The following is a 20,772-nucleotide window of genomic DNA, read 5'->3' as shown; positions in this document are numbered from 1 at the left end:
TCTGCATTGATGCTGTCTCGGGTACCAGGGAGCTATTCTAAAAAAAACTCTCTCAAAAGTTGTTTCTTCTCATGGTTTAGTGGGATCCTACTTAGAATTCTCCCAATTTTTCCTGAAACTATTTTGCGAAGATTAAGAGAAAGGTTTTCCAAATACTGCAACCCATATCATAAGTTTATGGAAGAAAATGTGCAATGAACGTAGAAAGAGAAGTTCAGTTTCAAGGCGCCACTTTAATAAAACCGACTATGAGGCAACCTGTGTTTCTCTGTTCCTGTCTCATTGAGGGGCAGGATTCTTCTTTGGACTTTGGCCGCGACCAAATTCTGAGGCCCGAGAGCCACCTATGCCAGCAAGCCCCGAAACACTGAGAAGACAGGAAACCTTCTATTACTAAGACCGGTTTTCAGTTTTGGTTGTTAATACATCCCTGTTAATCACCTGACCTTTAAAATCTAGAACTCTATTTGCTTCCACTTGTTCCTCTTCTGTACCTTATTGCTCTGTACTAGAACCTTAGTCTCCTGTCACCAAACCCTTCCTGCTTATTTGAACTTCTGGTTTCATTCCTCCCAGATAATGCCGGTCTCATGCTATCCATATCCCAGAGTGACCCTGGGTCTTTAGTCCTCCCTGGGTTCCATTAACCATGTATAAAAGGGGAATGCTGTGTTTTCAGGTACTCTGTAAAGATCTACTGAAGAGAAATAACAAGGCCACCACTGGAAATACAAACACTGTTCTAATTTGCAAGCTAACAGATTCTCTTAATGTTGATATTACTAAAGGGAATTTAAATGATGGTTGCAATCAAACTATTTCTGTATCGGTTGAAAATAGCCAATCTAGAAATCATCATAAACTTTAAAACTTAAAATTTTTTCCTCTAAAATAGTAATGAGAAGGAAGAGTATGACTTCATGTTCATTCTTAGAAAAACCTAAAAATAGCAAACAAAGAAAAGAATGCTACATATTCACCTGACACATGAAAAGCCCACCTGGATATTTCTAGGGACTTACAAATAACTTAAAAGTTTAATACAAAACCTAAAGCTCTGAGTTAATCATGGTACTTCTTAATCTTTCAATAATAAAACACAGTTGTGATCCTCGAAGTGACTGTTTCTTTCTTCCGTCTCTACCTGAGGGTTGTTTGTCTAGCTTACCCTTCAGTGCTTGGGTCTTGGCATTGTTTCATGGTCAGTAGGGACAATACTCTTTAGAAGCACTGAAAACAATGGTATTTCCATTAGTGAATGAACAATATTTTAGCCTGTTTTAATAAAAATGGCCACCGGTGAAATTAACAAAATGGTGTAGGTATAGGTGTGTACTTGAGAGAAGGCCCTCAATTTAAAAAAAAAAACAACAAAAACTTTTAAATTAACATATAATGTATTATTTGTTTCAGGGGTACAGGTCTGTGATTCATCAGTCTTACACAATTCACAGCGCTCACCATAGCACATACCCTCCCCAGTAGGTGATCCCAACTCCCCCATCCCTTGCACTGCCGTCCTGCCCAGCAACCCTCAGTTTTTTCTCTCCTTTCCCCCGACAGCCTCCCTTACCCTGCCTCTGAAATTCCTCGTATCAGAGACATCATATGATACTTGTCTTTCTCTGACTGACTTATTTTGCTCAGCATGATACCCTCTAGTTCTATCCCACATCATTGCAAATGGCAAGATTTAGGGTTTTTTATGGTTGCATAGTAATCCATTATGTACACACACACACACACACACACACACACACCCCACATTTTCTTTATCCATTCATCTGTTGATGGACATCTAGGCTCTTTCCACAGTCTGGCTATTGTGGACATTGCTGCTATAAACATTCGGGTGCAGGTGCCCCTCCAGATCACTACATTTGTATCTTCAGGGTAAATACCTAGTAGTTCAATTGCTGGGTCGTAGGGTAGCTCTATTTTCAACTTTCTGAGGAACCTCCATCCTGTTTTCCATAGTGGCTACACCAGGTTGTGTTCCCACCAACAGTGCAGCAGGGTTCCCTTTGAGAGAAGGGACTCAGGATGGGAATATAATACTTATCTTTGTTTTTATAATTCCACAGTAAGCTTAATTTCTATTGCACGTGATTGGTTATAGGAAAGTTTATCATTTCTCCACTTTCCAGACATGAGACTTCACTTTCCATGCCTAAAACACACACTAACTTGTGACCTAATAAGAGAGCAACACACCCTGCTCCTGACCCTGAGGTCAGTATTTCTTCCACCTCAACCTCCCAGCACCCAGCCTACAGCACTGAGCAGAGCACATGCTTTTGGACATTCCACGTAGCAAGCTGGATGTCTCCACAGTACTCTACGCCTGTATTTGAGAGCCCCACTCAGAACTGTATACTGACTCATTCCACTTACCATTTACCTCGATCTTGGTTAACTGCTTCCTCAGGCCTATGCTTCAGAGACACAGGCTCTAAGTGACACAGGGGAGCAATGGAAGGGAAAGAAAGCACCAGAAGACAAAAGGAGGCACCTGCCAACCATGAATACTAAGATGACCAAGAAGCAAAAAGCAAAGAAAGACTATGAGAGCGTAGAATTCAACACTGGTCCTTTCCTAAGGTGACCCTTAGCCACCAAATGGATTAGGGGCAGAAAACTGTTTGGAAAGCCTAAGAAGCATGTTGTGATGCCTGGATAGATAGCTTTTATTCTGATAAGGATTGACTTTCATAGAGGACTTTGTTCCTTGATAAAATGGGATAGGTGAGGAACTGCTAACGTCATTGGAAAAGGGGCTCATTTACTACTTTTATGTGGCTGTTGTACATTTTCTTCTCTCTTGCTCTTGCATGTGGGGTCTACATCAGAGAGGCCAGCTGTGCAGGATGTGCCCCGTGCATAAGCATAGTCAGGTGCTTAACGAGTGTCTGGTGATGACAATGAACACGAGCTTAATAACGGCATCTTCTCTAAAGGCTGATTAATGGGGCTCCAAGTTAATATTTTTTCATCCTCTCTTTGCACTCATTTTTTAGTGGGTGTAGAGAGACTACAAATTGAACATTTCTTGAAAGAAGAAAAGCAGAATGTTCTATTTAGAAGTATGTAGATAGCTTTGTTAGAATCTCTGCTGATGGTTCAGAAGCAGGATTTCTAAGATTTTATTCTTATGACTCATGCTATGATGTGGACATAATCTGTCTTAGCCAACTTCCATGTCCAAGATTTTCATAACCACATTCGCCATTTGCAACGTATTAAGAGGATCTGCAAAGTTAAGAGATCCTTGATTCAATCAGAAACAGTACTTAGTACTTTTGCAATAATCCACCTATGAGCCAGAAAACCAAGGGGGTGTTGACAGCTGCTGGGATCCTATGATTCTGCCGTACCACAAAGGAAGCTGTTTAAGTTTCTACTTGAACACGGCATTCCACAGAAACCCTTCTCTCTCTACTAACGGATGACAACTCTATAGTCGTAGGCTCCCTTCTGGGATACTCTTGTTTCTCATCACCACTGAGTCACACAAAAACAGGAAAACCAGTCTTGGCTAAACAGCATTCCCCATACTGATTCCTTTTCTCCTCCCGTCTACTGAGCCATTGTTCTTCCAGATTTAAAAGGTGTAAGTTATCTTGGATTTGTCCCTCTCCTCCCCTTCCCAAGTTCATTTTTACAGAAGTTATAAAGTCGATTGCTCTTCTGTGGACATGTGTCTTTTATCTCTTCCTTCCCCTCCACTTTTCACTGCTGTCTTTGACTAAGTTCTTCGCCTCCTCACCTCCTGGATAACTCCAGCATTTTCCCTACTGGCCTCCCTCTCTCCAGCTTCTTCCCCCTCCAGTCCATCTGGAGTTCCATTAACAGAATACATACTCTGCTTTAAAAAAAAAAAAAAAAAATTTATTTACTTCAAAGAGAGAGAGAGCACGAGTGGAGGAAGGGGCAGAGGGAGAAGCAGACTCCCTACCGAGCAGAGAGCCCTTTGTGGGGCTCAATCCTGGGACTCTGGGATCATGACCGGAGCCAAAGGCAGATGCTTAACTGACTCAACCACCGAGGTGCCCGAATATTCTGCTTTAAATTTTGCTTTTATTTTATCCTTCCCTAACCAAAGTCTTCACTGACAACTTATGCCATTTCATATTCATAAGACCATGCATGTGAGAAAACCACACAGGCAGTATAACATTAGAGAATTATTGTCATTAACCATAATGACTCTTGCTGAGAGTCATAGAATATGACATACTGTAAGCCATTTTCCTGGAAGTATAACCCGATTTGTAACTGCTGGCCAACATGCTACCTTGGGCTCTAGCTGGGTCAGGTTCAACACCGCCAACGAGCACACCCTGCTCTTCCCTTACCAAGTACTCCCTCCCGACAGAGACAGGGAAGCTGCATGAGAGTACAGGTGGGAGCTTTCCATACTGTGAAATGATCAGACATACATGGTTTGCCCAAAAGCTCTGTTCTTGACCCTGCCTCATTTATTTTATTAAATTCTTGGATAAAAATAGATTATATTCTTATCAAATCTTCAGACATTAAAAGGAGGGGAAATAAAAGCTATGCCAGACAACAAGATCAAAGTTCAAAGAGAACTCCCACAAGAGGTCAAAATGAAGAGCACCAAATATGACAGAAATAAATACGTTTTGAATGCTAGGTTCAAAACTCCACCTGAACTGGGTGGGGGAGACCTCCTCATATAATTATTTTAAAGTATTTCCAGGGGAGGAGATCAGGATGAGGGTGAGGGCTAGGGTGAGGGGGAATGGACTATTTATAAGGGAAACACAAACCAAGCCAACATGCTGAATTGTGAAGGATCTAGAAATCAAATATAGTATTAGATTTATTCATGTTTCCTTTGAAAAGAGGACATTAAGAAAGGATGTAACATATCTTCTTTTAGGACTATCCCAAAACAAAACAAAATGACCCAAAAAGCCAGGGAGCAGAATTATTCCCTGCAGCAGCAGAGGAGGGAACTAGACCCACTGGTGGAATGAGATGTATTGAGAAGTTACCTCTTGTGACTCGAAGTGTTCCGATGTCGACTGAGTGACAACACAGGAATATATTTTGGGGGGGGGGCACTCTTGGAGTGTGGAGAGTGTAGACAACCTGAAGATGGTTGACTTTGAACCACTAAGGTGTGGTATTGCTCCTCCCACACCCATCATACCCTCTGCTCACCCTGTCTCTATAACGCTGATTGCATGTGGTCTCCAATCAGACATCTCTGTCTCACTGAGACTGGGAACTCCTTGAAGGTAGGAATTCTGTTTTTTATCTCTATATTCCTGGCTTCTAGCACAGTTCCCAAGGAACTAAGGTACTCAATACATTGAGCTAAATTATAAATTTCCACTTTGAAAAGTCCTACTGCCCTTCAAAGCCTGCATGCATTACCACTTTCCACAAGATTATATCTCTACTCCTATAGCTTTTATATTCTGTGCCATACCATTTGCTACAATGTACTTCTTATCTTTCCTTGTATAGTGTTGTTTAATGAGTGCCATACATAGCTCCCCAATGAGACTGTCATTCCCAGAGTTCCCAGTGAACAAAAAGTTACCATATAAAATTAAGCCAACTGCTCATCACTGTGCTCAGCACTGAACTGATTAGTGATACTGTGCTTCTGGGTTGACTGCAAAGTACTCTAGAAAATTTTAACATTAAAAAAATCTCCTCACTGCAAAGAGGAAAATTGTAACTCTATAGTGAAGAAGCATGGCAGACACCACCTTAATCAAGTGATCAAAAGTAACATCGCCAGTAAGATGACATATTGACATCATTGACCCCAATACGATGTCAGCATCTCTTCTGTGGAATTCTTGTCAAAAATAAGTAACCATGGGACGCCTGGGTGGCTCAGTTGGTTGGATGACTGCCTTCGGCTCAGGTCATGATCCCGGAGTCCCGGGATGGAATCCCGCATCAGGCTCCCAGCTCCATGGGGAGTCTGCTTCTCCCTCTGTCCTCCTCGCTCATGCTCTCTCTCACTGTCTCTCTCTCGAATAAATAAATAAAATCTTTTAAAAAAGTAGGTAACCACAATCTCGTCATCAGAAAATATCACATTAATCAAAACTGAGGGACAGGGGCGCCTGGGTGGCTCAGTTAGTTAAGCGAGTGCCTTCAGCTCAGGTCGTGATCCTAGAGTCTCGGAATCGAGTCCCACATCGGGCTCCTTGCTCAGCAGGGAGTTTGCTTCTCCTGCTAAGCTTTCTCCTCTCATGCTCTCTCTCTCTCATTCTCTCTCTTTCAAATAAGTAAATAAAATCTTAAAAAAAAAACCAAAACGAAGCCTGAGGGAGAGTCAGCAAAATATCTAACCAGTAGTTACCACTAAAAGTGTCTGGGTCATGGAAGATAAGTAAAGACTGAAGAAATGTCACAAACAGAAAGAAACAGTAAACAGGACACTGAATGAATGTAGGATTCTGGGTTGGACCTTGGCCTTAGAGGTACAAGTTGAAAAATTCTAACAGAGTCTGAAGATTAGTTAGTAGCATTATAACAATGTCAATTTCCCAGTTTTGATCATTATACTGTGGTTATAAAAATGTTAACGTTAGGAAAATTCAGTTGAACACTGTACAATTATTTTGTAAGTTGTCTATAAGTCCAAAATTCCTTCAAAATAAAAATTTAACTAAATCATCTTTGGGTTTTCATCAACCAATTAACAAGAGAATGGCATCTATGCAAAGTTTATACACATTGAAGAGGAAATGGTCATTAGTGATAAAGAATTTGAGTGGAGATCTAAACAACTAAACAGCTACCTTTAGCCCAAACAAACAAGGTACACTTGATTCTTGTTGTCTGCGGTAGTTAGATCTACAGAGTTGCCCAAACATTGAATTAGTGAATACCGAAGAACTGCTCCCAGAGCAAATACAGGGAGAGCTTCCTGCAAGCCTCTGGTCATGTTTTCATCAACTGATCAACACATAACCTTGACTTATGTGTGTTTCTGTTTAAAAACACCTAATTTAGTATATATTGTTGATACATGAACATTGAACCCACAGCCAACAGCTGTGATTCCTGCCTGAATGAAGTTTATCTAACACATGCATTTTCTCCATAAGGCACGGGACAGTTTTGTCCTGTCCTGCTTAGGAACTAGCCAGCACTTCGGCATTACACTTGGGGGCCATTTTAAATGGTGAAATCATCAATAAAAAAGTGCAAAACTGCAAAAAATGTGACATCAAACAGACCTCGAAAAGGACACAGGACGAGAGCTGAAACGAGAAGGCAGAACGTCACCTTGTTTGACCTCAGCTGGGAATATATGAATCGGGTGACATAAATTTTCGATGCTCTGTGCACGTCTACAAATGACCACAAAAGCATTACCAGTATGCATTTGGGTGTATAAATATAAATACGTTTTAATGAGTTGGCAAATTTGAAAATATGGAATTCATAAATGAGTATTGATTGCACCCTTGAACATGTCCCGTGATTGTGACTTAGGGTACCTTTGCCTTAAGTGAATAAGGGAATAAGTACATTACTTGCATTTTTGAAATGACAAATTGAACTCTTGGAAAAATGTGAAAGCAGCTGAGGATTTGCTACATATCAGAGCCTCGCGGCACGAATGGGGCTTCTTCATTAAGACTGTCCTGGTCTGGGGTGCCTGGGTGGCTCAGTGGGTTAAGCCTCTGCCTTCGGCTCAGGTCATGATTTCAGTGTCCTGGGATCGAGTCCCGCATCTGGCTCTCTGCTCAGTGGGGAACCTGCTTCCCCCTCTCTCTCTGCTTGCTGCTCTGCCTACTTCTGATCTCTCTTTGTCAAATAAATAAGATCTTAAAAAAAAAAAAAGACTGTCTCAGTCTTCATATCCCAGTTTTCTTCGAGATGGAGACAGTTCATGGACATTTGTCTCTGAACTTTCATTCCATGTGGAGGTGTTTCAGTTCTATAATTTAGTTCTGTCTCAGTTACAGTCTTTCCTTCCTTGCTGTCTGAAGGCCGTTCCAGTACCCTGAACTCGTCAAGTCCAATGTTATTAATCTCCTTTCATTTCCAGTGTAGTCAGCAACACACATGGCCACCACCTGAGCTCACCTTCGGGAATGGCTCCGCCCTCAGGAAATCTCTTCCCTTGTCGCCTACCCAGTCCTCCCTTGTATTGGACACATTTGATTTCCATGTGTGATGAAGAGACTTCAAAATCCCTTTGGACCCCCCCCCCCCCCCCGCCAGCTCATCATTCTCTTTTCGCTGTACTTCACCTGAGTTCCATTTTGTCAGTAACTTTGGTCAAGCCATTTCAATGATGCTTTCACTAGAACCCGAGGATCTATTATCTTCTGACCTTTTACAGCTTTTCACTTTCCAAGCCATGCTCCTGAGTGATCGCCATTTTCCCCCCTGCTTCTACCCTTGGCCTGCCAGATATTAGTGGGAAAACGCACAAGACCATACTGCTTAAGTCCAAAATAAATTAATTTACTTAATTAACCTTCAGCAAGTATTTGTCCTCCTTATTCTGATTCATCTACTGTTGAATCCCAATTGCACAGACAGGACATGCCAAGCATTCCCTCCTTTCTACACATGTTGCCAAGCCTCTATTCAGACTGATACGGGGATCACCTAAGTCTATGGTAATAAATTCTTAACTAGTCTCCCTACATCCCATCCTGTCCACTTTACACGCTAATTAATCATCTTAAAGTAGACAGTTAATCAACTGACCTGCTCCCCATCGCTACCTGGCAAAACTCCAAACACCTTTACATGGCATTCAAATCTCTCTACGAACTGATTTCTGATTACCTGTAAAGTTTTTTCTTCTTTCTAATTTGTCTAAGCCCAAATGGACTATTTCCATTCCCAAATAAGTCCTACTTCTTGCTAATCAAGTCCCTTCTTCACACTTCTCCCTTTATCAGGAATATTTCATTCTGAATTTCTGTCCCTCAAAATCTGGCCCATTCTTCAAGCCCCAGCTCCAAATACATCTTTCATTGAAGCCTCCTCCAATTCTGTAGTTTGAAATATCCTCTTCCTCTAACTCGCTGTAGCCCTTTGGAAATATATTTAATGAATTTGTATTTGTGAAGTAATCATTTTGTAATTATTTTATTCCTTTCACTATATTTCAAGATCTTTGAGGGCAGAAATATCATATCTATCTTGCCTTTACCACAGCACCTAAGTTCTCAGTAAAATACTATTTATCAGCTGAATGAATGGATATGAGGAATGAATATGTGTGTGTGTGTGTGGTGTGTGTGTGGTGTGTGTGTGTGTATATATATATATATATATATATATATATATATATATAAAATCCATGTACAACAGAGAAAATTGAGCAAGTACAACACACTGTTTATGGCCAGTATTATTGGTTAATTACTGATCAATTATTGATATTAATCATTGATAAATTAAAACTTGAGAGAGACATAGAGGAAAAAAGAACCGTAAATTAACAATTATTTGAGAAAGTGAAATGAAATTGATTAGGAAAACCATAAGTTGACTATTATAACATTAACTTTCTGGTCAGGGTTGTACTGACAGGGTTGTACTATCTTTCAGACAGAGAGATGTATTTATTTCCTTCCTGGGATTCAAAAATAAAAGGTAATATATGAACAAAATATATTCAATGAACTTATATATTGAACAAACACTGTTAGACGCCATCGATACTGTGATAGTACCTCACTTAATTAGAACTTAATTAGAAGGACTTCTTAATTTTGGAAAGTGAAAAAAGGAACTCAGAACTCACTGTTTATTCCATTTGCACAACAAATACTAATGAAACGAATCACCATCATGACTATCACTACCACTACCATCGTAAAACACATTCCTCAGTTTAAAAAAACTTCAAAAACTATAGTAAAAATGTGGCTCAGTAGGAAGCTATGACAACTGGAGAAGCTTAGTCACATCAAAGCAAAGTCATTCATCATCTTCATGACCATGATAGTTTTATCTACACTCAATAAACAATGCATAAAAGGGCAGATCTCGTAAAGGGAGATTTCCTACCCAGTAAGTTTCATCCCATTGCAGGGAAATTGCACGTGAGTAATACAGTTTCTTATCAATTCTGTTCTGATAAGCATTAAAATATTTCTCTTTGGGTCTTCTACTGTGTATCCACAGTTTACCTAAAACTTGAGTTTCTGGGAACTCCCAATATCCTAAGAAAACTTTTCAAAAGCCAAGTTTTAACGGTGTCCTCTTTTCACTTGGCTGTTAAATCTATTTCAGATCCAATCTTGTGCCCTGAAACAATAGCAGAATGAAAGGGAAAAAGCCCGTAGATGCTTCTGAATACAATACGTAACTTAAACATGGGGTGCAAATGTTTAGCTGAGTTTCACATTTCCTAAATCACAGGCCTGTCAAAATTGTTTACTGAAAGAAAATCTGGTTCAAGTGAGCCAACACTTATTAAGCAACTATTATGTGTCAGCTTGGGAATAAAAGGATGATTGAAATGATGTCCGTCCCATCAAAGAATTCACCAAAGCTCTCAGTAAAACAGACATGTATAACACTCATCTAATGATATGCTGGCTGTTTGAAGAAAGTGTTACGGGAGCACAAAAGGAAGAGCTGCCTGAGGGAGGTGAGAGGCAAACAGAATGGGAGAAGGTGACCTTTGAGCTCGGCTTTAGAGGACACAAACAGTCAAAACAAACATACCCTCAACGGTGAACCCGGGCCTCAGCGGGGATCTGAGTTTTCGAGTGATTTCAAAGCATGAACTATGAGAGTAATTGAGATGAAAGATAAATCATGGTAGAGTGTGAAGAACCACCAAACTGAGATAAGTGAGTAAAAGGTGCCAAAGAGAGTGATACTCTCCCTTACCCTTAAGACTGCGGGATGAGGCATATGGGACGTTTCATATTGAATTTATTGTGGGAAGTGACTTGAGAGATGTCTTCACCTGACACAGTGGGGGTTGGGAGTGACTTACTGGAACTTGTAGCATATGCTCCAAGAGAGCCCATAGAAAAATTATCATCTTTTAAGAAATGGTTTCAATTAAGGATAAGCAACATGATCAATTGTGCACTAAGTTACGGGATGTCAGAAAGTAATGCACTGTATTTATATGGCCTTTCTCCTCAGTGCTGAACTAGAACGGACTTTCAGATGATAAATAAGGACTGGGGAAGCAGAAAGCACCATAGAAGGGACTGATTATCCAGTCCCCAGACAGAATTCCTCACTATGACCATTTTTATCTGAAGGGATCAGCATCCAGACACCTCCTCTGAATAATAAATGGCCTGAAGCTTACCCAACTGGCTTAGGAACACAATTCATGGGTACTACTAAGGTTTTGACTTCTGCCTTCTTATTTGGTGTCTGTTAACCTCATTTGTTGAACCTGTGTATGCCAGAGAAAGTTGAGCAAGTAATCAGCTGAGAAACTCTAAGTCCTCTGGAAGTAAGATCTCTTGACCGTCCCTATATTTATTTTTAAGGAGACCCAAAGTTGTGTATGGAGGAGATTTGACTAAAAAAAAAAAAAAAATCAACGAGGCAAAGCAGGGGATTTGGGGGGTAGGGAAGGAAAAAACGAAACAAGATGGGATCAGGAGGGAGAAAAACTGTAAGAGACTCTTAATCTCACAAAACAAACTTCGGGTTGCGGGGCGGGGGGAGAGGGTATAGAGAGGGCGGCTGGGTTATGGACATTGGTGAGGGTATGTGCTATGGTGAGTGCTGTGAAGTGTGTAAGTCTGACGATTCACAGACCTGCACCCCTGGGGCAAATAATACATTATATGTTAAAAAAAAAATCAACAACAATAAAGCCACTTGATTTTTAGTCCCAGATAGATAATTCTAAGTATCACCTGATGTAGAAAACATAAAATATTTGTATAACACAGAGGGGGAAAAAAGACTCCTTAAAAACATTGTCTTTGCCAACACGATCCCGAGGAAACAATTTTTTTATTAAAAAATTGAGATTCTTCCCAATGCTTCATTTGCCTCGATAAATGTAGCCCAAGGCACAAAAACACATTCTTAATAAAGTTGAAATGCAGAGTGATTATGCTTTATTTATCATGCTTGTATTTTTCCAGCAATTTTTATTTTTCTATCATTCCCAACATTTTAATTTCCCATGTGCCTAGGATAGAATGTAAAATTAAAACAACAATTAAACCAAATCTCCATTGAAGAGCTTTCTTGAAAAGTACGGCAAAGGTTTACTGATTTAACAGGACAACATGTTTATAATTTGCTGGTGGCAGAAAAATAATTCACCTACTGGGGAATTCTGACATCTCAAATCTACATATTGAGATGCTGGAAGAGAACTAGAGGGAATGTCTATGATTTTAATTTACTTATCCTATTTAGAAAAAAAAGTCACTTGAGTCATTCTGGCTCACTTTCCTTAGCATTAGTCATACTGCATTTCCTTAAGCCTGTGAATGTGTTTCTATGTAAATAAACTATGTAGTTCACTTGGGGATAAAAGTCACAGTATTTAGAGATTATAAAGACCTATTAGATCATCCGGTCGGGCCCACAAGAGATAGTCCCCAGATAGGGAACGTAACTATTGATCTTTGCCAAGAGGCCAAGAAGAAACAGTTGGCAAAAGTATTTTCCACGCTTTTTAAAAATTTTAACTTATCGAATAGTGCTTTGGTCACTTCCCAAGTGGACGAGTAAAATTATCATTAAACAGTTTCACTTATCAGGGAGACACAAAGCTTAACTTATCTGAGTTGACCATGTTCCAGCTGCCTCCATTTGTTGAAGAAATGATCTTGTTTGTAAAATAAGAACAGTAAGGCATCTGCTCTTTGAACTAGCCAGGCAGTTTCCTTTCAGTAAAGAAAGTCAAAAGGCAAGTTCTTCTTAACTTTTTCCTAATCTATTTTCACCAGTTTCAGAGCAAGTAGAAATGAAAACCCTAATCTGCTCAAAGTGGAAAATAAATACAACACACCAGGATATTAACAACGGACTACTTTCCAGATCAAAGTGTTTTCCGCTCCCAGTTCCTACATTTCCTGAAGTTGGGAGTAATTTCGAAATTTAAAGTATGGAGAGCTTTGGCATTAGGGCAAAAGTCAAGGAGCAAATCAGTAATAGAAACCCCAAAGAAAATAGTGAAGATACCTGTTCTGGTAACCATTCCCTTTGTCCTGAAGTTCTTAAATCCTTATTTCAGACACACACTCTAGGTTCCCTCCACCCAGATTATATTCAGAAAATTGTCAATGTTAGTCTTTAGTCTCAACCTCACTGCTATGGAGAAAGCCATATAAATAAATATAAAAAAAATAGCACAAGTAGGAAAACTAACATATAGTAGGGAATAAGTAGGTAATGCAAAAGGAAAATGAGATCTAAACATTTTAAGTAGAATTATTTCTTGTCTACTAAACATGAACCAACCTAACCCATGACATAAGTCATCTATTTTTATGGAGTTAGAATTTCCAGAGTGGGTTTGATATTCGTGTCATGGGAGATTAGATTATATTATAAATGCTGTTTTAAAAAATAGTGTGGTCCTTGACTTCTTGAAGTCTACATCCTAAGTCAAGCACTTACATTCTATTTAAGCCTATAACAAATTTGAGGATTTCAGAGGAACTCAGTGAGTCTCTCCATGTGCACTGAGCACGCACTATGAGCTGAGCCCTTTGCAGGTGCTGTAAAGAATTATAAAGGAGGTATTAGCTATGGTCCTTGCCCTTCTAGAGCTTACAGTATTACGGAAAAGATAACTATCTACCCCCCCATCCCTCATCCCCCACACAGGATGGAAAATGAGTGACTAATTTCTGTTATCTTGCTTCTGTTAACTTGAACTAGAAAATCAGAGTCCAGACAAGAAAGTAACACACTCATATGGGGACACAGAGGGAAGTTCAGTGAAAGGATTATTTGTGAAGACTGGGCAGAGTTAAGACAGGCATTAAGACTATAAATGTCCAAGTACTAACAGCAGGGGAAAGTTATCACCAAGGTGAGGTGTGAGGGAATGGGGGGGGGCAGGGGTGGTTATCAGAAGCTAGAGGGAGACCTAGAGCCATCAGGATGGCCACCCCCTTCAGCAGGGAACAAGGCCAGGTCAACCCCATGGCCTGCAGGAAGACAGTCAGGGGGATGAGGTACCAGACCTCTATCTCCACTTTCCCTGGGCTGTCCTGCTGGTGCCTCCTCTTGGCCAAACACAGTTAGAAGCCAGAGGGCCAAAGGAACTGTTGAGACAGCCCCTGATTAACAATCTCTGAGAACACAGACCAGGATGAACAAAGGTAGGGGGAAGATCTGGCAAGGCAGGGAACAACCAACAGAGCGGGCCAAATTTAGAACCACACATGTTCACAGGATAGTGTATGTGCTATATTCAGAAGGAAGTATTTTGGTAGATCGGTGAAGGGTAGGGTTTAACTGGCAACAGAGTATTTGGGCACTTTCTCATTAGATGAGATCACAGTCAATAGTAACTTGAGTTTCCAACTTAAGCCATAGGACATAAATTGATTAAACCCTAGTTTAACAAGTATTCTGCCAAGCTGAGGCCTATAACTGGCATTTCCACACGTCACTTAAGTATATGACATTAATTTAGCTTGACGGTGCTGATCTTGAAGTGTAAGGTAATTTCAAAGCATGAGCTAGGGGAATAATTGAGATTAAAGATAAATCAGAGGCAGAATGTGTGCTGAGACACGAAATGATTTATAAATCTGAAAGAAATATTACATTGTATTCCGAACAATCTTAGCTTTAAGCAAAATAGAGTATTTTTTTAAAACTGTCCATTCATGTCTATTATACATGACCATTTTGAGAAAAACGCTATTAACCAGAAAACTCTGTTTCTTAGTCATGAAAGGTAATAAAAAGTTTACTCTCCCTACCACCCCCAACAGAAGTTTACTTCCTATAAATTCATTTTGTACCTTTCTGTTCTGTCTTCGGGGATCTATTCTCCTTGAATTATGCTTGATTTAATATGTGTTTTGCATATTGGTTCCAATATTTTAGCAGCACTTCATTACTCGATAATAAAAAGCTACAAATAGATTAAAAGACTTTAAAACCTTTGGAGAACTCAGAGCACACATCGTGAGTATCCCATTTAGGTTCTGAAGTTGCTTATTAGCAGCTGACGAGACGCGGCATATTGCTGTAACGCTGCCACCCCACCGTTGAGCCTCGTCTGCCCCAATCTGGAATGCAAGCTATGATTTGAATTCTATACATTTGATTCAAGTTTAAAAATGGCAACCGCAGAACACTTGGGGCCTTATTCATTAAACAATGAGTCATTCTGGAATTCCTTTCCCTCCTTCCTGGACTTGGTGAACTTTTATACATGAAATTTGGCTGCCCTTGACGCAACTGAATCAACAATTAGGGGACTAGTATCACAATGGATCAGCCCGGCTGGAAAACAGGTCTAAAAATGTCCAGTTCCGTGTGAAAGCTGGAGCCATAGGCCACTCTTTCCCTCTCCTGCCAACCCCACTAAGGCCGGAGTAGTCACCGGACAGAAGTGGGCGGTAATCAGTAACTTATACCCTCCAAATGTTTCAGAGACTATACATTACGACACAGAACATTTGATCATGATTTTGTGCCCCCAAACTGTATAGATAGCCCCTCAAAAGGATTCCTGAACCAGAATTTTTTTTTTTTTTAACCAGAGTGAAAAGTCTTTAAATCCTCAAGAAATGGAGCACCTTAAATTTAGTTTCCGATGACAATTCGGAAACTACAGAACAAATTTCTTTTTTAAAGTTCTATAGGGTTCTCACCACAAGGAGATTTTCTTTTTTTTTTTTTTTATTATATCTACAGGAGACAATAAATGCTAACTAAACTTGTTACTGTCACCATTTTATAATATGTGTAAGCCAAACCATTATGCTGTATGCCTTCAATTTCTCCAGCAGTGTATGCCAATTATATCTCAGTAAAACTGGGGAAAGAGTCTTCTATAGGAACAGGAAGTGATCTTGACAAATTTTTTCCTGAGGGACATTCTCGAGTGAATGGAAAATAAGACCATAAAAATACATTTCCATATGATCTTTATATGGCCATATAAAACTCACAGTCTACTTTTGGGTAATTTTCAAGTGAAATCGCAGAAAAATTATAAAGCCTTTTTCTTTCTTTTTTTTTTTTTTTTGCCTTGGTTCCCTTTTATAAGCATATTGGCCCACAATCTATCTGAAGCACACAACAGATAAGGGCAAGCTTGCACAAGGTAGGATAGGAAAGAAAGAGGCATCTACGTCTTCACAGAGCAATTTGGTCACATTTGAGAAAATATGCCATGAAGTCTTTTACCCTGAATTTGTCCCTTGAAAGGTTAAATCTCACTTCCTCCTACCAGAACTGGAACTATTTACTAAAGCAACAGAAAGAAAATGGAGGAGACAGAATTTTCCATCCAGAGGAGTCTCAAACCCTATCAAACACGATGTCACGTGACCCTCCCCCTCCTCCACCCTTCCTTAATGCACCATATAGAGAGGGCTCTCGTGTTGTAAAGGTGTCATATATATTTACTCTTCACTCCAAGCTTCCTGAATAAAGAGAGATCTATTTGTCTCCATGGTATTTTCGCCATTAACAGTATCAGAGCTGCAGGCACACAATGGGAGATGTGTTTTCCGTTAACCTCTTGACTCAGAGATGTCCTGATGCTAAACGTTATTGCATTTTGCATTAGCACAGAACAGTGGGAGTTCTGTGACTGATGTAAAAGGGTTGAGAAGGGCCACAGAGGCTCTCGTGTGCTCCATACTGCAGTTGGTGGTAGAGCATGAACCACATAATTTTTGTTTAGAAAGAGCACGAACAGGAACTGGGGAAGGAGGTAGTGAATTTCACATATCCCACATACCCCTCTGTTCACCACTGAGATAACCTCTACTGGAAAATGACATTCAGTGCTTTAACGTATCCCCTTCTTAGACATTAACTAGGCAGAAATTAATTTACTCTTCTTTATTACCCCAGTGATCTATAAACATAGAAGGAACAAGAGGATTAATAGTTGCCGTTTTCTTACTTTTTCCATTGCATTAAAGTGGCCTTCAGTGTTGGCAGCTCATGCGGTCACCGTACCAGCAAATGCTACCATTGTGTTCGTGTTCCTTTGACAGCCTGGAGACAGAACTGCGAATATCCCCCGCCATGTCGTAAAACAGAAGGATAGGGAGGCTAGGAAGATTGTAGTCACTGGCATCTGAGATTCCTCAATGACAGCTCCAGAATTATAGGATATTCTATGGTACAGGTGTCTCAGAAATGGGCCGGGTCTGGGTCTAGTCCATGGATTTACATATTTAGATACTGACACTTGGAAATCTTAAATGACCTGAGCATGGCAGAGCCAGGTTTGGTACCTGCACTCACGTTGCTGGCTGAATTTTCTTTACATTTGCTATTCAAGGATGCGTGGAATGGATGATTCCTATAACCAGAAAAGTCTTTAGGACTACGCTCAATGTCACAGTGTCTCTATTTCTAAGATGCAACTTTCATAGGGCTGCATCTTGAGTTCTGTTGGTGAAAGGAACTAAGATATTTTTAAAAGATAAGCTTAGTAACTACAATTAGAGGCGAAATTGCTGTACTTCTCTAAAGATGAAAAGCTGTCTCCAAATTTCTTGCCCTCAGCTTAAACCCCCGGACATCCTGGGGTTCAAAAGCAGGTGATCATGTAGAATTTTGCTACCCAAGAGTATGTTTTATACCAACAACTTCAACAACGTAAGAGTCGGTGAGGAGTGTAGAATTTCAAGCCTTGTCCTGACCTACTGAATTAGAATCTGTATTCTGACAAAATCTGTGGGGATTTGTATTAATTAAAGTTTGATAAACACTATTGAAAGGAAGTTTTCAATGGAACTCGGAAGTGTGGCTATTAGAGAAATGGAAGGTAAAGACCACCAGAGGTCGGTCCTACTCCAAAGAGAAAAATGAATATTTCAGCAGGGTTAGAATGTGGAAGGCAAGAGACAGAGGGAAAACAGAACAGTGGGGACAAGAATGGTAATGAAGTAGGGTGTTGCAGGTCAAACTTGTACTAAATATTTAGAGAATATATATTTGGTTGAATAAGAAAACCTTAGTTTAATTCATTTCTTCAGAATTGAATTAGTGTCTTCAGAAAGCTCAGAGAAGACACTAAACCAAAGCCAACATTGAAACAGCTAGGGTTTGTCCTTCTGAGAATATCTTTGGAAGTGCATACTTCCAAACAAGAAGGAGATCAATGGTGTTATCCCATGGTAGTTAAAAGTCTCTACTAATACACCAGGTCAAAGTCAAAAAGAATCTGACGCATGCAAATTAAGTGGCCAGATCTCCTTAAATCGTGTCAGTGAAATGTTCCTTGGTGGACGAAGACGGTCAAGATGCCAGCGACACATTACATTCTGAAGTCTATCAGTGTGCTAGAAAACAGCTGGATGAAATTACCACATTCCAAAAAATTAAAATAACAGTTGCACCACCCATATAGATGTTATAATTTCTTGATGATATTTTAAAGTGTAGCACGAGTACCTCTTTATTTTTTCTTTTAAGCTAAAATTAAGTCTCAGAAGATACTATAGTCATTTGTATACTATGGTGTATTTGCGGTTTCTGGGAGCAAGAATGATTACCAGATGTCAAATGCAGTGAACAGTTCCCCCGAGGAAAGAGAACACATACTCACCAAAGATGAAGATAAGAAATGACTCATGTTGAAGAATACTTTACCCATCCTGTACTGCTATGACTTAGACTAAGACGTGTCTAAAGTGGCCTCCAATATAATTTACTTTTCTTGCAGTTCTCAAACTCTGTCCTCCCATGAGGCTACTGGCTGAAAAATAGCAACACTATGACCTCCTAGACACCATAGCCATTCTAAAAGCAAAGAGAGCATTATGTAAAATTTAGTGGTTACATCCTTATTACCTAGTCAGTAGAAATCCAGTCATACGAAAGTTAGCTTGTTTTCAAAGCATGACCCCAAATACTCCTTGGCTCTTGGGAGCCATGGCTGTGTGAAACCACTCAATGTCATGTCACTGCAAGGAGAGGATCTTATTGTCTTGTACAGGAAGATGACTTCATTAAAAAAAAAAAAGTTTTATAAATGTATAAACAGTACTAAGTAGGTCCTTATATGTCAAGTGGCTACAAATGTTTAATATACAAACCCTAAGCCAACACAGATATAGGTAATAACTGTGTTTCATGTCAAACTCATAATAAATGTATAATGACAATATCCTCTAGAGCAAGGCCAAAGACCTTCCTAAAGGATGAATGAGTGAACGAAGAAATGAAGACTATACAGGAGTCTTAGCATCACTTCCAGTTCTACAGTAGACTTTCAGGGTGGCCTAAAAAATCCTGAGCCTCTAGCTGTGCTTTAACACCAAGCTGGGACTACTTATCCTTGAACCTCTTAGTAGCCTAACAAATACCATAATTCACTATGAAAATATTTGACTCTGGAATCAAAATGGTGACACAGGGATCTCGTCTCTTTTTTAATGGTAGTTGAGAGAGAGAGAGTGTGTGCATGAGTGAGCTACAACTAAAATGTGCAAAATCATTCTTTTACATATGTTGTATATTAAAGTTCCAGAAAGTCATCAAATGGATTAAATAACCTCATTAAGTACCTCTAACTACCTTTTTGCATTTTCTATGGAAAGCATCTAGGCTTGGAGCAACCCATCCTAGCCAACAGACTTGGATTCTAGTGCTGCTCTGTCACTGATATACTCTGGGTTGATCGTGTGAGTTCACTCTAAGGCCAAATGACCGTCATTCTTGACACTAGGTATCAACATGAAATGACCGAGCTTTGTTTCTGATTTAGTCAATCCCCATATTATTACCAGTCCAGTCTCTTGGCACTTCCACCACCGAAGTGGTTGGAACACACCTCATTAACAGGGATATGCATAACATTCAGACTAAGGCCAGCTTAGCCCAAAATCCTAAATGTGAATTCACAAACATGGCTCCTTATCTTGGGAGCTTCCTAGGATGGAGGGTGCGTAATTACTTTCAGTCTGATGAATTCTAAGAAAGTACAATGTGACTACAAAAATGGCCACCATCTGTCATGTGTTCCTGAGTCCCTGCCCTTAGCCAAAGAACCACTAGCACTTCCTACTCTGGCTCCATACTGGGTCATATGACTTCCTTTGACCGTTGAGGTATTAGTAAATGTAAAGCCCTCAGAAGCTTGCAAAATACCTAAGCCTTTTGGCTCTTCCTTGTTCTTGCTCCTCGGCCTTCACCATGAGAGCATGCAAGGAACAGTCTGTTGGAACATGGGCCGTGTAGGTCATAGAACTGAATTACCTCAGCATCCCAGTGACCCTGTCCTACAGCTGGCAGCCAGAATGAATGAGACCAGCCAAGACCAGAAAAACTGTCTAGTCTAAGTCACTGACCCACAGGCTCATGAGCTAAACATGTTTATTGCTGTTTGTCACGGAGGTTTTGTGTTGTTTATCATGCAGCATTATTGTGACAAAGGATAACTGATAAGCTGAAGCCCTCAAAGTCTCCTGTTGTTGGTAAAACAAAATCCAACCCAAAGAAACAGAACATGAAAATATAGGATGGGTACAAGAATTAAACAAAACCTGAATTCTAAAATGCCAGGAGTACCACTGTACCCAATCTTACCTTCCACAGAATTTCCTAGAAAAAAAAAAGACCTGGAGGAATCATGATCGTTCTCGGCAT

General features: G+C 40.0%; 1 protein-coding gene across 1 annotated transcript in view; it reads right to left on the bottom strand.

The window, feature by feature from the left end:
* The window catches only part of BLID (BH3-like motif containing, cell death inducer), a 29,171-nt gene extending 11,970 nt beyond the window's left edge, over nucleotides 1–17,201 (bottom strand). The window contains 1 exon segment of the mRNA XM_046015971.1: nucleotides 17,144–17,201. Coding sequence (XP_045871927.1) covers nucleotides 17,144–17,201 — 58 coding nt within the window.
* Nucleotides 17,202–20,772: the final 3,571 nt, after the last annotated feature.

This window comes from Meles meles, chromosome 8 (genome assembly GCF_922984935.1).
Source record: "Meles meles chromosome 8, mMelMel3.1 paternal haplotype, whole genome shotgun sequence".
In the NCBI taxonomy this organism is placed as follows: domain Eukaryota; kingdom Metazoa; phylum Chordata; class Mammalia; order Carnivora; family Mustelidae; genus Meles; species Meles meles.
Note: the sequence above shows the minus strand (reverse complement) of the source record. Positions and strands in the feature narration are given on the sequence as shown.